This window comes from Toxorhynchites rutilus, chromosome 2 (genome assembly GCF_029784135.1).
Source record: "Toxorhynchites rutilus septentrionalis strain SRP chromosome 2, ASM2978413v1, whole genome shotgun sequence".
Taxonomy (NCBI): domain Eukaryota; kingdom Metazoa; phylum Arthropoda; class Insecta; order Diptera; family Culicidae; genus Toxorhynchites; species Toxorhynchites rutilus.
In genome coordinates, this window is record NC_073745.1 from 100,061,574 (window position 1) to 100,082,128 (window position 20,555).

The 20,555-nt window shown below is 35.5% G+C and overlaps 1 protein-coding gene across 14 annotated transcripts in view; it reads right to left on the bottom strand.

Moving 5' to 3' along the window:
* Positions 1-20,555, bottom strand: part of LOC129765100 (uncharacterized) — a 41,401-nt gene that overhangs the window by 386 nt on the left and 20,460 nt on the right. For all 14 annotated transcript variants that reach the window (XM_055764969.1, XM_055764968.1, XM_055764965.1 and 11 more), the window contains 4 exons: positions 18,048-18,647; positions 1,575-2,005; positions 1,365-1,520; positions 30-333 (listed from right to left, as the gene is read on the bottom strand). In XM_055764969.1, coding sequence (XP_055620944.1) covers positions 30-333; positions 1,365-1,520; positions 1,575-2,005; positions 18,048-18,647 — 1,491 coding nt within the window. The remainder of the gene's footprint in view (positions 1-29; positions 334-1,364; positions 1,521-1,574; positions 2,006-18,047; positions 18,648-20,555) is intronic.

Below are 20,555 nucleotides of genomic sequence, written 5' to 3' on the forward strand. Positions count from 1 at the left end.
AGGGTTGTTTGAGAAGTGTCCATATTTACCTCTGGAGTCGTTTTCATGGATAATTTGAACGCTCTTCCAAGTGGTCCATGGCGTTCCGAAACCATTAACGTCATACAGACGAGGCACTCGCACGTATTTGTGTTTCCCTGGTGCGGTCCACAAACCATGTGATCCCTCGGCAGCAAAAAGCACCGGATGATTACCGGACGTAATAACAGTTTTGGGAAACGTCGGTCGCTGTAAGATTCCCTTGCGTGTTTCCTGAGTACGATACTCGAACGTACCTGTGAGTCGTTCGTACGAATAGAACGCACCTGCGTCGTGTGCTGAGACGTACATTTCCTATAAAAAATATGGTATGTATCTTGTACAGTATACCTAGGGTAAATGATCTTGGTTTGTCCAGTCGAAAATATGATCATGGTTTGCCCACTTTTTGGAATGCTTTAATTCAGCGCTCCTGTGTCAAATAAGGCCTTCGAATGTTTCGAAACATATAAATGAAATTGCCTTTTACATGATTTATATTAGTTTGATAGTATATTTTTACGAAATCACATGTTTTAAAGGATTATAAAATACACCTTCTATTTGTATCAATGCGCCCCTCATTCGAGCTAACTTTTAATCGATCACCAGATGATTATTTGGCACGTATTCAGACCTTTTCTGGATTACAACACTTATAAATATTGTAAACATCATGCTTGCTCACCATTTGTATCGGATTTACATAGCTAAACCATTAAATTAACGCATTTTGATGAACTCAATTCTGATCATGAGTTGTCCAATTCAATAATGTTGTTTTGTCCACATGATTTCTATGGCAACCGCTTGGCGCGCTGCAGTTTGTTTATGTTTGTTTATGGTGTGCTTCGCGCATAGCAGAAGTATGGTTTTTCTGTGTTGATTGTGTTGAGGTGAACACTTCTAAAATGCCCAAGAAAAGGCAATATTCTGAAGAAAGCCTAAATTATGAATGAATCAATATGATGACAGTAAACTCAAGCAATGATAAATGCAACATCTAATTGTGAATTCGAATGTTTTCATTCAAAAATGGAGATTTCTAAAACCGGACAAACCATGATCATTTTTTTGGGCAAACCATGATCAGAGGTGGTCAAACCATGATCATAATTCTTCTTTAAGGAAAATCGTTAAAAAACATAAAAATTTGAATAATCTCAACATCTTATGGTAGTATTAGCAACTAGAGACTTGGGGCTTTTCAACAAACCTAAACTCGTATCGATTATGTGTGATTTTCATGAAGAAAAATCGATTTGCATTTACTAGTTGCGTAAAAACACCCCAAATTGGACAAACCAAGATCATTTACCCTATTTGAAATCACACTCGAAACTTACATCAGGTTCCTTTCTGCCTCTGAAAAATAAGCTCATATGCTCCCAATCTCCAACATGGCTGCCGAATTCCTTTTTGGACCCAAGACACATTCCGAATATTAGAGGAATCGGCCAGGGTCCCAATGGACCAAGATTGATGGTACAAATAACTTTACCCTGTAAAAAATCTTCGATGAATCATTATCACGATGTTTACTCTTACCTCATTACCTGACTGTACGGATAGAACATCCAGTATGTAACGTGGAAGTGAGGATATTCGTTCGAATCTTCTCCTCTCTGGATGGTAATGTCGTCCCGTCGTTCGGTTATCGTTTCCCAGTCATCCGAATCGCTTTCGTTGTTAACGAAATTCTTATCTTCATCTCCATCGGCAGTCTCCGCGCGACCTTCGATGGGATCATCGGCAGACTCTCTACTATTGCTGCTACTGGGTATCTCGGTGCTTTCTTCCGAGCTGAATGAGGCCATATCAAGTATCGAGATCCCCCGCTTGCGGCGTTTTCGGATTAGGCGAATACTTTTTTCGACTTTGTTGATGTCCGGTTTCAGCTCGGGTTGCAGCTCGAAAAGGTTTTTGTGGACCGGCACGTAGCTCGGGCGTTTGTAGCCAATACGGTCAATTGTGTTGTACACGACTTCTACAAGACAAAAACGATATTAGAATGAACATTTTTGGTTTGTTTTTTCTTAGTTGTGAGAACAATGTAATTATTAAATCGAAATATCATAGGTAATAGCGCTATGATTCTTACAAACCAGAAAATGTTAGTAGAAGTTAGTTACGTTATTGTCGTAGAATATTGTTGATATTGCACAATGGTCCAGGAGATGTAATTAAGTGGAAATTAGCATTTATAGCTCGACAGTTATTCTCTAGACAAAAACTGTATTCGACAAAGTTGTTACATACGATAGAGCATTCATTTCTATGTTATCAAAAATAGGGTGACCAAAACTGTCGATGAATTAAAAAATCTAACTTTCTCATCTCTATAGATAGCGGTAAATATAGTTCGACAATGTTGTAGTCCTAGTTATTTAAGACATCTTTGTAGAGCAAAGATTTTTTCTATCTCTTGAAATAACCGATATAGCGCTTTTTTTCTAAGTTACGTTAGAGTCACCATGAAAAAACCCTTTTTTTTTGCTCTAACTTTTATATGTCAAATTTTACATTCAAACTGTCTTCGGAAGACTTTTAGAGCTTACTAATACAAATATTTTGCGATGCAGAACTTGTCAATATCTCAACTTTACCCAAAGTTATTGATATTTCTTCCCAAAAAATACGCTCGCTTCAATTGCTTGTCATTCTTTCTGGGGTAAACATAAACAAAGTTTATTGACGGCATTTGAAAGAGCATATTTCACTCTACATGATGTGTGATTTTCAACACTATGTTATTTTTTGTGTTTGAGTAAACTAAAATTGAAATCATGAGTTTTTGGGTAAAAAAAACATCAATAACTTTAAGAAGGATTAAGATATTGACAAGTTCTGCATCGCAAAATGTTGGAATTGATAAGCTCTAAGAGTCGTACGAGGACAGTTCTGATGTAGAATTTTAAATATAAAAGTTAAAGCAAAAAACCCATTTTTTCATAGTCACCCTTATGCAACTCAGAAAAAAACGCGCTAAATCGATTATATTAAAAGATAGAAAAAAGCTTTGTTCTACAAAGTTGTTTAATATGATTGGGGCTACAACATTGTTCAACTATGTTTATCTCTATCTATAAAGATAAGAAAGTTATATTTTTTTATTCCATCTACAATTTTGGTCACCCTATTTTTGATAACATAAAAATGAGCGCTCTATCATATATAACAACTTTGTTGAAGACAGTTTTTGTCTAAAGAACGCACAAAGTTCTTCTTTTGCGCTTTCTATCTAAGTTGCATTAGGGTAACCATGAAAAAACGTTTTTTTTTGCTTTAACATTTATATTTCAAATTCAACATCGAAACTGTCTTCCTACAACTATTAGAGCTTATCAATACCAACATTTTGCGATGCAGAACTTGTCAATATATTAATCCTTCTTAAAGTTATTGATGTTTTTTATCCAAAAGCTAATGATTTCAATTTTAGTTTACTCAAACACAAAAAATAACATAGTTTTAAAACTCACGCATTATATAGAGTGAAATTCGTTCTTTCACATTTCGCCAACAAACATTTTTTATGTTTGCCCCAGAAAGAATGACAAACAAATGAAAAGAGCGTGTTTTTTGGGAAAAAATATCAATAACTTTGAGCGAAGTTGAGGTATTAACAAGTTCTGCATCGCAAAATGTTTGTAATAATAAGTTCTAAAAGTCTTCTGAAGACAGTTTGTAAAGGGTGTGTCACATCAAATTGCATCACGGAAAAAACGCTGTAGAAATTTAATTTTTAGGAATTATATCTTCAGCTTTCGTTTTAAAATCAGATAAGAGTGTATAGATCACGTTGGCCATGCTTCACTGGCAATTTTTCGTAAATATGGAAAAATGTCGTCGAACGAAAAAGAGCGTCGTGAATTAATCCTGTGCACTCATTTCGAGAATCCGGAGTTGTCACATCGGGACATCGGTAAGATGCTGGGAATCGTCCAATCCACGGTCAGCAGAGTACTAAAACTATACTTCGAGAGCCTAACCATCGACCGGAAGGTGAAGAATGGCAAAAATGGATGCTCCGTCAGTGAAAAAGATCACAAGCGCGTAGTTAAGCAGTTTAGACGTGATCCGAGAAGTTCGGTCCGGGATGTCGCCAATAAGCTGAATTTGTCAAGTTCATTCGTCCAGCGGACCAAGCAGCGAGAGGGCCTGCGTACATACAAGGTTCAGAAGGCTCCTAACCGCGACGAAAGGCAAAACATGGTGGGGAAGACGCGAGCCCGGAAGCTGTACACCGAAATGCTGACGAAGCCGCATTGCCTGGTAATGGACGACGAAACCTACGTCAAAGCGGACTTTCGTCAGCTGCCGGGCCTGTTGTTCTTCTCCGCAGAGAACAAATTCAGCGTTCCGGAGGAGATTCGCATACAGAAACTATCCAAGTTTGCCAAAAAGTACATGGTGTGGCAAGCGATCTGCTCTTGCGGAAAGCGGAGCGCCCCCTTCGTGATGACCGTGCCTACAGAAGCGCTTACTACCACTATTGAAGCAGCACGAGGGCCCGACCATCTTCTGGCCGGATCTCGCTTCGTGCCACTATTCGAAGGACGTGTTGGAGTGGTACAAAGCCAACGGGGTCACCTTCGTGCCAAAGGAAATGAACCCGCCCAACGCGCCGGAGCTTCGCCCAATAGAGAAATATTGGGCGATTATGAAGCAGGCCCTCCGGAAGAACCCAAAAGTTGTCAAATCGGAGGCAGACTTCAAGAGAAAATGGATTTCTGTTCAAAAAAAAACTCTAACCTGACGTTGTACAGAACCTTATGGACGGGGTAAAGAGGAAAGTACGAGCATACGGGCTTAGGCTCGAAGTATGAATAAAAAGAAAATGCCAAAAGTTGTTTAATAGTTTTTATTTTACTGTCTAAAATTTTCAAAAGGATCGGTCTACTGGGCGAATTTCTACAACGTTTATTCCGTGATGCAATTTGATGTGACACACCCTTTATGTAGAATTTGACATATAAAAATAAAAGCAAAAAAACAGTTTTTTTCATGGTGACCCTAACGTGACTTATGGCGGGTTTACATTAGGGAGATCTATAGCTATAGATGGATTTATTCACGTGAAAATAGGTGTAAACGGGTGAGAATAAATATGATACACTTATTCGAGGTATATATAACATGAATAAATTGAGCATATGTAAACGCTTGTGAATTTCTCACTGGTGAGAAATCACTAAAGTTGGATGCAGTTCTACTTCAGGTGAATAAATTCACCGAAAATATGAATATATTCATTATAGAAGTTCACGCTAGTGTAAACGGTTGATGCGATTTCTATAAATCTCATCATATTTCTTCACATGAATATACCACTAGTCTAAACCCACCCTTAGAAAGAAGGCGCTATATCGGTTATTTCAAGAGATAGAAAAATAACCTTGTTCTACAAAGATGTCTCAAATAACTAGGACTACAACATTGTCGAACTATATTTACCTCTATCTATAGAGATAAGAAAGTTAGATTTTTTAATTCATCGACAATTTTGGTCACCCTATTTTTCATAACATAGAAATGAGCTCTATATCGTATGTAACAACTTTGTCGAAGACAGTTTTTGTCTAGAGAATAACTGTCGAGCTATAAATGCTAATTTCCACTTAATTACATCTCCTGGACCATTGTGCATTGGTATGGAATGAACTTAATTTAGAATAGTAAAATGTAATCTTAAACTTTGAATTCACATTTAATAAATCATAGAAAACCCTTTGTCAAACAAATATAAATAAAACAAAAAGAAATATAACAAAAATTAATATTTCATTATCCGGTCAGTGATCCCCTTTTGAGGCTACAGCCCTGAATTAAAATAAAAAATGAGGGGCTCAGAATGCAAGGGGTGTAAGTGACTTGATCGTTTTCTCTTCATCAACTTTTTATTTAGTTAATAACTCAACTGCAAAAACTTTCCAATTTAAGTTTGCTATAGAATCCGATAGATGAGGTTCTGACCTATTTTTCACGTTGGTAAATACAGCTGGGAATGTATTTGCAGCTAAGTTATGACCCAAAGAGAGAGTCGATGTAGAGAAATCGATCAAATCACTTACACCCCTTTCATTCTAAGCCCCTCAAATATATTCTACATGATTTCATTTCCTCTTCTTTTTAGGTTTTTTTTCGGACCACCCTTAAATGGGAATACGTACCATAATGAAAAAATTAAAAAAAAACGTGTCAATAATATAAACGGTCGGTGTTAAGTCAGAGGGGACCAAGTCGCACAATTGGAAATTTCGAGTTATTGATTCCATTTCGTAAGCTACATACCCCATCGATCAGATTGGGAAAATCACGTGTATAGCAGGAATAACGTATCGGATTTCTTTCGAGTGCTCAATGGAAGCTCCTCATAGCACAAAAACTCAAGCGCGTTCTTCTCGAAATCATAAAAATGTCACATGGTCCGGTCTGACTTAACACCAACCAAATAGTGTATTTGATGAAAAATTCAAATTTTCAATTTTTTAAATTGTTCTCTAAAGTTGAAGTCGATCACTCGCCTAGTTTCCAAGGCCTTATGAAGGGTTTAACCGAATTTTCTGCCGGCGCTCTAAAATCGTGGTTTTTCTACATAAAAATGGCTCTCAAATAGTTATCGGACATTTTTAGCAGCCCAAAAAAATTGGAGTACTGTAACACGGGGTGAGTTGGACATACGGGGTGATTTGGACCACCCCTTTGACTCAAAATCTACGGCTCAACTTGGATTTTTTATAATGTCATATCTTTCTATTGTTGAACCGCATGTACCTGACGTAAAAAAAACATTGGTAAAATTCGACAGCTGGAAGGAAACGGTAGCATGAACACAGCAAGCACTTTGATTGTCAAAAAATGTGAGTTTTCCGATCGTGGTTTTAAGGTTTGTCCCACTGATTAAACAAACTTTTCGTGTATTGTGCAGTAAAGTTCTGTTCGCCTACGAAAGAGGAACAATTTGATGCAGCGAAACTGTAAGTTTGATAACATTGAATGAAATTAATTGCATTTTAATTTTTGCATGTTGTGTGAGGTGACATGGACACGTTTCTGTGGGGTAAGTTGGTCCTATAGGTGTGAGGCTTTTCTTTGGTCTAATTGATTCCAGATGCCGCTGAAATACAAAAAGAGGTTGGGCAGACAACGTCGGAAGAAGGAGGAGCTTGAAAGAGCAACGCGGGCCTTCAGGACAGATTTTCTCTGACCAAGCATCGAAAGTGTTTGAAAATGCTCAAAAAACAGTGAATAGTTCCATGCAGAATTCGAGCTGGTCTAAATCCATTTGTTCTGGTCTGGAATCTGGCCAAGACACCTGTTACTGATTGTAACATTATCCCAAAATGCTTTACATAAATATAAGTATGTTTTTTTCGATGAAACACACACTGGACCAAATCACCCCACAGACGGTCCAAATCACCCCGCATCAAATTTTAATGTCCAAAAATCATCTCTTTTATTTTACGATATATTTGGTAGTTCGAAGCTTTATATTATGATTAAACACTATTGATTGAGAGAAAACAAGTGTAGCTCAGTGTTCAATGTTACATTTTTTATTTAGACCGTATTGGTTTGGAAATATTAGGCGATTTGCTTAGGGGGTCCAAATTCCCCCCTTTTACAGTATTGGCGAATACCTCTGCCAATTAACAAGTTTTTGATTAAGTAAAATATTGAAATAATACGACCATTTCATGCCAAACCGATATGGTGGTTCTCAGATTTTCGTGAAAATTGATAGTTTTGTTCTTTATCGCAAAACATTTGACCCGTATTTTTTTCATTTTTTCATTTCCATTTTATGGTTGTCCGAAAAATCAACTTTTTCCTCTTTTTTTCCAAAATTGTCTTTTTTCAAAAATTCATAACTTTTGAACTACTAAGCCGATTCAGATGATCGACATATCAAATTAAAGCCAATAAATATTATACCTGCAGAATATTCGAATTCTGCTCTTGTTATTATTGATTGTATTCGTTTTTATTGTTTTCATAGTCTCGGGACCAAAGGCGCTATATTTTTTTATAATATATTTTTTCTACAAAGCTGATGATTTTGCACATAGCATGTGTCGAAACCAGAGAGGCGTTTTTTTCGTTTTTGAGTTATGATTTTTCAAAGTTGTTTTGAAAAAATCATTTTTTTTTCCTCTTTTTTCCAACACAAAAATTCATAACTTTTAATCTACTGGACCGATTCAGATGATCGACACATAAAATTAAAGTCAATTAGATAGTCTTTTTTGAAAAATATTAGACTTGTGAAAAAATGGATTTTTATTTCGTAATTATTGATTGTATTAGTTTTTTTTATAGTTTACATGGTTTCGGGACCAAGGATTTTTATATTTTTTCTTGAAAACTGAGGTTTTTTTTACATAACATATCCAAAAGTCCGAGATGTGTTATTTTACGTTTTTAAGTTATGATTTTTCAAAGTTAACATGTTTTCAGTCTTCGTTCATATGCAACTATGCCACTATGCAGTTGCAATGTGCAAATAGAATTCAATTAATTGGCAAATGTGTCATTTTTTCAAGCTAATTGGATTTAATTTGACATATCGATCGATCATCGATCATCTGAATCGGTCCAGTAGTACAACAGTAATAAATTTTTGAAAAAAATCATTTTTGGAAAAAAAGGGAAGAATGATTTTTGGACCATCGGTAAACTTTGAAAAACTTTAACTCAAACACGAAAAAAAACGTCTCTATGGTTTCGCCATACGCTATGTGAAAAATCCTCAGTTTCTCAGAAAAAAAAAATAAAAAAATATAGCGCCCTTGGTTCCGAGATTATGGAAACAATGAAAAACGAATACAGTCAATAATAACGAGAACAGAATTCAAATTTCCTGCAAGTGTAGTATTTTTTCAAAAAAGGGTGATTGCCTTTAATTTAATATGTCGATCATCTGAATCGGTCTAGTAGTTCAAAAGTTATGAATTTTTGAAAAAAGTCATTTTTGGAAAAAAAAAAAAAGAAAAAGTTGTTTTTTCGGACAACCCTAAAAAGAGAATGGTCACCCTACTGAAAAAATAAAAAAATACGGGTCTAATGTTTTGCGATAAAGAACAAAACTACCATTTTTCACGAAAATCTGAGAACCACTATATCGGTTTGGCATGGAATGGCTGAATATATACAGCGAATCAAATATTTTTCTTGGGTGGCAATGCAGTTGCCACGGCCTTATAAAGGGTTAATCTCAAAAACACTGTTTGTCACTGCCTTGTAAAATCACTTTTTTTGCACCTTTGGTTATGCAAAAATCAAAACAATATTTCTAGTGCAGTTAAAAAAATGTTGTTTATATAGACTTACAAAAAAAAAATGAAAATTAGAATTTTTCATCAAATACAACATTTATTTTATTGAAAAAGTTTCATGATCTTATACAATAAATTCCAAATAAAACGTTTCCAGTAAAAAACTTATGAACTTGTTGCATTTTCAACGCGAATTTAAACAGAATTTTGTACCTTGAATCGTGGGTTTTCTGCAGAAAAATAAGTCTCAAATTAATATCGTACATTTTTAGCAAACCTAAAAAATGGAGTATTCCCAATAATATAATAATAATAGTCTTTGGTTAAGCAAAATATTGAAATAATATTCCAAGCGCGTTTTTTTCTAGGTTGCAATATAATTGCCACGGCCTTATAAAGGGTTATTGTATCGACCAATTACAAAATGTAATATTTATCAAAGTGTGTTGTTTTCGACATATCAATAAACTGGCAAATTTTCATATTTGTATGTGTTTGTGTTTGTATATAAACGTTTTTTTACAGTATTTTTTAAATGTTTGCCTAATTTGACCGAAATCTTCTCGAGTTGCAGATTCTTACTTAAGGGGGGACCCCTGTTTGGAAGGTCAAAAAATAATTAATTTTCGTGATTTTTTTTCGGATGTTAGGAATAAAAATGTGCTCGGCTTTTTGGTTATTGTTTAAGGTATGTTTGAAGATGTATTTTCCATTTTTTAAGCGCACGATTAATAATTATTACGCTGTTGACAGCTGGACACGTAGATACTGCCTGAAAATAGTTACCTTGCTGGTGGTATCGATTCTGAAGCAACGGGGTGACACAGAACGAATTCCAATGAATGTTTTAAAACTTTAAGACAATACCTAAAACGTTACATAGGGGTTTTTGAAAATTCGAAAAAATTTGCAAATACGCCGGCCATTTTTGTTAAAAATGAGTTATTTTTCATGAAAAATCGCTGTTTAGAAGCTCATAAAAATAAAAAAAATAAGATACCAAAAACGGTTATGTAACGCTTTCGATAATTCATTGTTACATGTTACATTGTTACATTGCAGCAAATTTAGCAGCCTGTAACTTCAATGATGGACTACAAGGCGTTTTAGAGATAATGAAAGAACTTAAACTTGAAATTTGACCGGAGTGCAATAATTTTTGCGGAAAATCGATCAAGAACGAACCGATCGAGCAGAGATGTGGATTTCAGAAGGAGCTAGAGAAGCCCGCAAGCCCAATTTGTTTTATGGTCAAGGGATTACAGACTGAAGATACGTTGTGGAATAAACGAAATAAATGAATCCAAAAATTAAAATACTTTTTTCTCGAAACCATGGAGGGAGTTGTACCTCCGAAACGGTTCATCCGATTTTGATGATTTGTTTTCCAGATTCTCCACTAAATTTCCTGTCGTCGCACGTATGATTTTTTTGATATTTGAAAAATAAAATTTTGGTGAATGTTTTTGTAGATTCTTGAGGCAAAAACGCAATTTTCTTACAAAAAATGTCGCCATTTCGTCAATAATCAAAATCCTACGTACGATGACAGGAAATGTATCCAAGATTACGTAAAAAAAAATGGTTGAAATCGGTCTTCTAGAAAAACTTGTTGAACTCCCACCAGTTTTGGTTTTGGCTGCAAGGGTTCAACGAACGGATTAACTTCAAACGCAATTTTCTCGAAACAAGTTTTTTCAAACTAGCGTACATGATATCTCATGTTCTACTGAACCGATTTATGTCGAATTCATATGCATACAATCTGTGTGCATCTCTCTATCACCCGAACCAATAAAAATAATACTTTTTTAATTTGACTTTTTATTAAAAATCGTGAAACGTAAGGAAAAACATTTTTTCTTCAAACGGCCTCCATTTCGTCAAAATACATGTTTTTGACTTGTACGAGGTTCATGTGATAGCGGCACCTTTAAGCCATGTTCTCACTGCAGTGGGGCATCAGCGTGGCTTGAGCGGGACGTGTTTACTTCTCACCACGATATTTTAATTCACTCACAATGCACCGTACCAGCGGCGTGTCTTCGGCGTATTATATGTAAATTGTCAATATGTGTGGGTAAGAAAGAAAGACGTTTGGTTTTGTTTTGAAATATGCCAGCATTGGTGAATGTATCCGGGTCAAACCTCGACGACGAAACACGTATTTTCTATACTATACGTAACGTAAAAGTAAAAATATGTAAAATACGTAGGTTCTTTCGATTTTATTCGCCGCTTGAGCTTTTTACACGATCGGAGTTGCCACATTCTTGCATACAGTTCGCGTTAGCTTACATGATACGGCTTCTTTCTCGATTTTTATTTTAAAATGTCTTCACAAAATTAAATATCTTCGTAGTGAATGAAATGAGAATACAAAAAATTGGGGCGCCATGCAAATGAAGCACAAATTTCTGCATTACTCGAGAATTAATCAAGCAAATAAAACCAAATTTGGCATGTAACGTAACGGAGAAACATGTTATTTGCAAGTGGTTAAAAAGTCTTGAACGAGAACTGTGTCTGAAAATAATCTGATATTATAATGTCGAGTTTTGGTAGAAGTACTAGGAATTTTATAGTAAAAAGTAATTTTAAAAGGTAGATTAGAAGATCAACCAATGAATAATTCTGCGAATGGACCCATGAACAGCGCTTAGTAAGAAAACGTGGATGTGATAACGAAAAATAATTCGGATGAAGTTTGCCGGGTCAGCTAGTTATGAAATATACTTTGTTTTTTTTCGGAGCTTAAGAGAACATCCGAAATTCGTGCCTCTACCCTAGAATACCCCTATAAGACAATCAAAATGTGTTTGCCATTCAAGAGTTAATATTTGAGATGCACTTGACCTCACTTCAAAACGGTAATTTCATGCAATTTTTCCAGAACCGTATATTTACTACAATGCGCTATTTGATGAAAGTTTTGCTTTCTTTACACAAACTAATTCGTTGATTAACGTCTTCATACGTGATAAATGCATGAGAAATCAATTTGTTTCTATCATATACCTATTCATCATCATCTTACGATGTCGTTATTCTTGGTTGAACATTCCACGCTACCTGCATTTTTCTGGTACGAAACAAGTGTTTATGCGAGTTCCAGAAATTTCGGTTTTCGCGTTAACTTGTTGCGGGGGGGTTTATAAATGTGGTGATAAACCTGTATGCTATGTATGTTGGGATATCATCGGACGGAAGAACCACTCTAAAAGTGAAAGCTTTCAAGCTTCTTCATGAGAGAACCGAATAAATTAGAAAATTATTTACATTTACATTGTACCCGGCCATGTGACTATTGAAAAACGATCACGGGCACTTATATTTCATATTAAATATCATAGATATGTATAGAAATGTGTGCTCTCGTGGCCAAGTAGTTAGCGTCACACCTAACATGTCGGGAGTTCGGGTTCGATTCCCGTTCTGGTCGGGGGAATTTTTCCTCAAAAAAATTCCTCCGACTTGCATTGTGCTCACGTGTATTCTAGAGCTTGTCACTCAGAATGCGTTCAAGGCGTGTTGTTTGGCATAAAAAGCTTACTAAGTAGGGTAGGGTTCGGGCTAGTTGGTCATTTTTGAATAAATTTGGTAATAACTTTGTAGTACGAAATTTTGCGTTAGAATTTTATGTACCACAATGAAGCTTACCTGTTACCCTTTCAATGAAAAATAACCAGAGAATCACTTATTTGAAATTTTTCTATTATTTAACGTCTTCATATTTCAAAATAAATTGACCAACTAACCCCACACACGGGGTAAGTTAGTCAATAATAGACATGTTTATTTTTTTTTTTGAGCAAATAATAAGCGTTTTTCCATTTTTCCATTAAAAAATTCCTTCATTATAAATTAATTAATTAAATCGAAACAAAACAGTTAACAAATATCACGTAGTCAAGTAAAAAAACAAATTAATGAAAATTTCAAATTCTCATCGTTGTTGGAAATTAGCCGGGCAATCTTTTTCAGCGATTTCGTTTCTCTTACACTTTGTGGCGCACCAGAGATGCCAGGTTTGAAGACATGTCTTAATTTTGAAGACATTTGATTGTGTGGATACATTTTGAAGACATTATGAAATTCATTTATCATTTCAGTATGATAGCGTACGTGGATGTTTAAAAGATATTATTTTCATGAAATTCTAACTATTGGCGAACGAAGTGATCTTTCAAACGGCCACTTCACAAATCGAAGGTTTTCATGAATATGGTTTGAGTTACAACCAAAACTTCAAAGCTGAATAAACAAATAGAGTTATCACAGTTCCGTTTTTGTGTGAAGAACTTTCCTTCGATATCCACATACCACGTGGACAGAAAAACCATGTTTTTGAACACCCCCCTCCCCCACCGTAGACAAACATGGACTTTTCCTATACCCCTCCTCCTGTTGTCCACGTGAACATTACACCAATTATTTCTAAAAAGATCAAAATAAAATTGAAATTCGCTTAAATTTCATTTTGGGATTGCTTCTATTTTCTATTTTATAGTTTTATGGATAAAAATGTTAGCTCAATTAATAATAACGGTTTGTTTTAAATTTATTTATTCGCTTTCCAACTTTCCCCGGAAAGTTATTTATATCGCTATTTAGTTTCTTCCAAATTCCACTTATGTTGTCAGATTGGTTTCACCGCTAAAATCCACATAAAAAAAAATACTTTTGAATCTATTCTCGGGAATTTTTTATTATTATTCTTATTATAATTATTATCATACTCAATTATTAACCGACGTAAGTTGGTTGAGCTGTATATGTTTTCAAAAAAAAAACAGACAATTAAATCTAGGGCTTCATTACAAAATGGTTATTGGAATCACGAAACAAAGCAGCAGTGATAAAAAAATCGATATCGGCCATGCTATTCAAGTTATAAGAATGTCGTGTTAAATTATGTAGTGTTGATTTGTTCAACACGCAAATGGCGGCTCAAATGAACAATGAACCTGCATCGTGATCGCTGGCTTCATGTACCAATGATCTTCCAACTTCGTATGTCTTGGAAAATTTTAGATTGTTGCCGAATTCGTGCCGGCTTTAACCCTCTAACGGACTGTGAGAACTAGGCATGTAAAAACGTAAACTACAATACAGCGACATGTTTACATGCTGAAATACACAAAAGATTTTTTTCAATAAACAAAACAATGAAAAACATTGAAAAAATTGGTGGCAATATAGTTGCCACCTGTCCGTCTAACGGTAAACACTCGATGGTAAAAATGTTTTTCTTATATTTGAATTTTGATGTTAGTTTCAACAAAAACATATAATAAAATTCATGATCAGGTTCAGCAGGTCCTAAACAGTTCATATGTATTAAAAACTTCAACAAATAGACTTTTTTTCAATGACTTTTCGGGAAATTTGCTCTTGCTGCTCTAAATTGGGAGTTGTTAACACGAAAATGACTACAAAATAAATAGTTTTCAATTTTTTCGCTCCCAAAAAAAAAATCAGACACGTTGCTAGATATCAGAACTAGTTACCACAGTCAGGCAAGAAGTAATAATTTATTGTTAAAGAAGAGAAAAAATTAAATCGTTAGTGGCAATATAGTTACCACTACCCGTAAAAGGGTTCAGGGAAAAAAATCCAAAGCATCACTCTTATAGACACACAATTATTCGAATATATTGGGTCGTTTAGAAAGTATCCGCGTTTTTCTGTTTAATTTCTGAATAATTTTTTTTTGAAGTAAGACTACGTCTAACCGGAAGATTAGGGGGCACCGAACAAGTAGGAAAAAATCAAAAATTTCGAGCGCTTATTACTCGATCATTTCTTAATAGATCGCAAAGATGTTTGCAGGGTCTGGATTATTCCGTGGAAGCATCAAAGCTTCCCAACTGATCGCCCTTCCATAATCGCCTCGTGAAAACTATCCAGTTGTGAACCGTACAACACTGAATTAACTATTTGGCTATGTAATTCCTCATGATCGAAGATTCGCTTCCTGTTCTGTATGGTGGATTATTATTTGTGGTTTGTCTTGCTTATCCCATGATCTTTTGCGAACGATATCGTATTTTTGCCATTTCTATCACCCATGATTATTTGCTCCAGAAATGGGTTGATTTAGTTGTGCTTCGCTGATGAAAATTAGTCAATCAACTTCCTTTAGAATAATTCACGCGGCTTCCAAACATCGAGTTTCTCTGCGTGGCCTCTTTTTCAAACTATTGATTGCCTAATTCTTATTCCTAGTTTACACAGTGTGTGGTATTGCTGAATCGATCCTTCCGCAACATTTAAGCTCAATCTCCCAAAACATGTTTGGTTTCTCGTAAAAAACTGGGCAAGGTTATTTTTTATGCTATTCTATGAGTCGAAATTATTGCGCTCAAGAAAAGAGGCCCGAACAACTGATAACAGGAAGGTGCAATATCTGGTGAGGACGACGGGTGAAATAGCACACCTTAGGGAAACATAACATTTTCGGCTAGGCTGTCAAAGAGAATGAAATTTGACATTGACATTTTCGTAATATTCATGATTCAACAAAAATTATTTTCGAAGCGATTTCCATTATCATTTGAAACCAACACAAGCAATAAACTTTTGTTTTATGTTAGAACCAATTTTTTCATTATTATTTACCAATTTCAGAACCAATTTTATAATGCGCAAACAGTGAATGATTTTTGGAAAAAATCGGCATCATGTTCGTATTTTTTAATCCACTTAATATTTTTTTTCCAATTTGCTTATTTTATTGCATCAGCAATTCGCTATTTTTCATCCATAGATCGCTAATTTTTGAAGGGTCAGATTCCAAGATATCGTAACTGACCAACTTACCCCTATGACCCACTAGCCCCGCCCTACCCTACTAATAAAAAATGACGCATATCAGGGGTTCTCAAAGTGGTCGATAACGACTCAAACTTCTGTGTGAATCGACTCAAACTTCAGAGAAGATAATCCTTACATGAAGAAGAACACATTAATACACAACATTTTGATAAAAAATAAACTATTGAAACAGTTGAAAAAATTGGTGGCAATATAGTTGTCACTATTCGTTTTAACTCCAAAAACATATTTCTAGAGCTGCGAATTTTTTCTTCGTATAGACTTACAAATAAAAAATATAAAATATGAATTTTTAATTAAATATACCATTTTCTATATTGAAGAAACTGCATGAACATACACAGTAGATCCTAAATAGACAGTGAAAAAAAAGCTTACTGTGAAAAGCTTGTTGCATGTTCAACGAATTTAAACATTTTTTTCGCCGACGCTCTAAAATCACGGTTGAAATGACAAATGACAACCAAATGATTATCGTACATTTTTAGCAGCCCTAAAAAATGGAGTATTGTCAGATACTTTTAAAAGTCTTCGGTTAAGCAAAATATTGAAATAATATTCCAAGTGCGGAGAAAAAAAAATTGGTGGGGATCACGGCCTAATGAAGGGTTAAACAACCGCAAAGTCTTTAAATTAGTAAGAATTTTGTATGAATAAAACAAAACATTAGAGATAAATTTTTGTTTTAAAAATTTGGCTATTGGGGTCTGAGGAATCACTTAATTCTGGAAAAGGAGTCTATTGCTCAACATAGTTTGAGAACCCCTGATCTATATCATCTTTTTCTCTGGCCTATGAGTATCTCGACCGGCTCTTAGAAAGTTCAATTTTTGATCACTTTTTACAGCAATAGAGGTTGTATATCAGTGAAAATGTGGCGAATTTCGCCTTCCAAAGCGTCATTGAAGTAGACCCAAACCTTCGTATAGACCCACGAAAAATAGACCAATGGTGTTCAATCGCATGATTCTGGTGGTCATTTCACGAGTACTTTATGCGAAGCTATTCGTTCGTCGCATGTTACTTTGAATAAAGCAATTGCGACATGTTGCACCATCTTGTTTAAACTAGAGCTTCTGAATTGAGGAAAAAAAACGTCACCATTAACCTCGACTTTCTGCCCATAATTTTTAAACAAAAATGGATCAATTAGGTCGGTCTATTAACGATGAAATAGCAAATCAAACTAAACACAAAACAAGTGAGCCATCAAAATGTCTCATATTTCAAAAAGAGTTTTGCCAACTTGGAGTTTTTTTTATTGTTTTTTCAGACAGTTGAAAAAAAAATTAAAGGGTCAATCAAGAATTTGTAATAGACAGAATTCCAACAAATTCTACTGCATTTCTCATCATCTCCTGATGTTTCTACTAATTTAAACTAACGATCAAATGGTGAATTACATACCGTTTGTGAAATCATTACTACGATCTCAATTATCGATCGATTGCTGACAATAGTTGCCTAAAGCACATGTGAAGATCATATCAATTATTTGGCCGCATTTCACCTACAATTTGGGACATTGTTTTGGTTTTTTGCTATTTTATTGGTATTCTTCGATTGCTCGTTACGGGTGAATTGCGATGTGAAACGTATCGCAAATGGGAGATTCAAGCTTTTTTTTATCCGTATGTTTGTGTACATTTCATGGAGAAAAATTCACCACATGAGTATACTTGAAAAGTGGAGCGCAATCAATATTGTTGATTGAAACCTCTTTCTTGTTCGCTTTTGAATGTCAAACGCTTGATTTTTGTAATCGCAAATTTGCATTCAAATTGACGCTGGTTGTTTGCATGATTGAAAAAAAATATAATGTTAAAAACAATAGGAGCACAGTTCGATTGAACCATAATAACGAATAGCAGATTAAGTCTAATCTATAATATAAGCAATACCTGGAATTACCGTTTTCAATATGGTTGAACGAATGCATCGGGCCCGTTGGTGGTGTGGGATATACAGTTGTTGGCGATTGGAGTGGCACAGAGGATGAAAGTGGAGCTGGTTCCAATGTGGCTGCTGTTGGAGCCGCAGCCACAGATGCCGTTCCCATCATTGAAGACGCTGAATGGCATACACTGACCACGGCATAGATTGGCACATTTTCCTTCTGTGGGTTTTGTCCGTGTATAAACGAATCCTTATCGTTAATCAGCTCCTCGATGTCGCTATTGGTGACAAGATACCAATTTTTGGATTCATTGCCAATGGACAGGTCAAACAGGCGGTCCAGAGAGGTGGCTGGATCACGAAAGTTGCGTTTGTTTCGGCTCCCAGCCTGGCGTACCGCTGGATCATAATAGGTCAACTCGTTCTCGTTGTCATAGTAGTAGGAATAGTGGTTGAGTTCACTCACATCCGATATTTCATTGCCAGGATAGACCGTAACTATCTTCGCCTTTTCCGCGTGTACGTGTTCTAAAAATGTTGCAACAGCGCCTGGAAGGTACTTCTCGTTAGGTGCCAACCAAACCAATGGGGCCCACTTTCTGACGAGCGATTCCACTGCAAAGACAGAGAACAAAACATGGATGATTAACATATCATAACAAAATTCAACATTTTTCAGTGGAAAGGCGTCTACGAAACCGACGGTGAACGTAAATCAACCTGCTCTAGCGCACATGAGAGCGCCTAAATCATTATTGAAAGCTTTTCCACTCGATGTAACCTCAATGCATCGTTACATTTGAACAGTGATATGGCCATCAAGAAAAGTTATGCACCAGCATACTTTCGAGCCCTGTAGTTGATAATCTTTTCACTCGTTCAAACTTTATTATAATTATCGTTTGATTATGAAACCCTCTAGATACACATCGCCCAATCAATCTAGGTATTAAGGTAACCTAGTTGCATGTGCCGGAACTCAGAAAAGCACACATTAGACATGCAATAGAAACTAATCCCTATCGTTGCAACGAATCTAATTACATGGAACCCTCGACTGCTGCAGCTTTATTCGTTTTATTTTCTAATTTATTGAAAGTTGAATGTCCAATTTGTCTCTAATTTGTCTAAGGAACGACTCAAAAGTTTGTTAGAAAGCTTTGATGTTTACTGTTACTGTTACAGCATCCACCTGCCCTGTTTATTTAATGAGACCTTCAATGTGTATGATTTAGAAACAGGACAATATACGGGATTTGTTATTTTAAATCTTCCCTCTAAACTTTTTCAATTTCAATCATTTTTTTTTTAACTTGGTACTACTTTCAGTGGTCTTAATGTCAATTTAGAACAAGTTATCTTTTTTTCACTTGGTGATTTCTGATATGATGTTGACCTTTCGGAATTCCTACCGGAGAGCCCATAGTCAACAAAGAGTGAAAGAAAATCGTCGCAGACGGCCAAATATGTGGAAGGATAACACTAGGATTTTGCACCACGATATTGCACCAGCTCGATCATTGTGATCTAATTTTTTGTCCAAAAATGGCACAAATGTGATTTAACGAGCACCGTACTCTCCAGAGATGGCCCCGTGTGGCTTTTTATAATTTCTGAAACTCAAATTACCGCTTCCCGCTAACCATTTTGACCGCAATGAAGACATAAAAACGAATTCGAATTCGGGGAAAATAATTTTGGCCACCCACGTCAAATCGTTGAATTTGGTGAAACTTTCCATCTGCACTGTCCTCAAACATTTCCTGGAGTAGAAAATTATCATCCGAGTGGATAAAATACACGTCATAATGAAAGTTATGTTCGGCAGCTGTAAGGTATTGAGAATGAAAACAAATCGGATGCTGAAACAGAATTAAGAAGCCAAAACAAGCACAGTGAAACTGCAGCTGCAAATGAAGTTTTTAACGAGATACCAAATACAGTGAGTCCATGTATTCCAAGAAAAGGCAATATTTTGAAGAAAGCCTAAATTATGATTGAATCAATATGATGACAGTAAACTCAAACAATGATAAATGCAACATCTACTTGAAAATTCGAATTTTTTCATTCAAAAATGGTGATTTCTAAAACCGGACAAACCATGATCATTTTTTGGACAAACCAAGATCAGAGGTTGTCAAACCATGATCATAATTTCTCTTTCAGGGAAATCGTTAAAAAACATAACAATTTTTATAAAAAAAAAAACAATTACAACGCCTTAGCGTAGTATTTGCAACTGGAGTCTTGGGGCTTTTCAACAAACCCAAACTCGTATCGATTCTATGTGATTTTCACGAAGAAAAATCGATTTGCATTTACTAGTCGCGTAAAAACACCCTAAATCGGACAAACCAAGATCATTTACCCTATCATGGGTTTCACTATTTCAGGAGAACTTCTCTGATGAAAAGAAATCCAACTGGAACTGGAATACTGGAAGGACTTACAGAACGTTTCATGTAATTTTTCAACTCGTAACTTTGCAAGCGGCAGTTTGATGGTTTGAGGAAAATATTT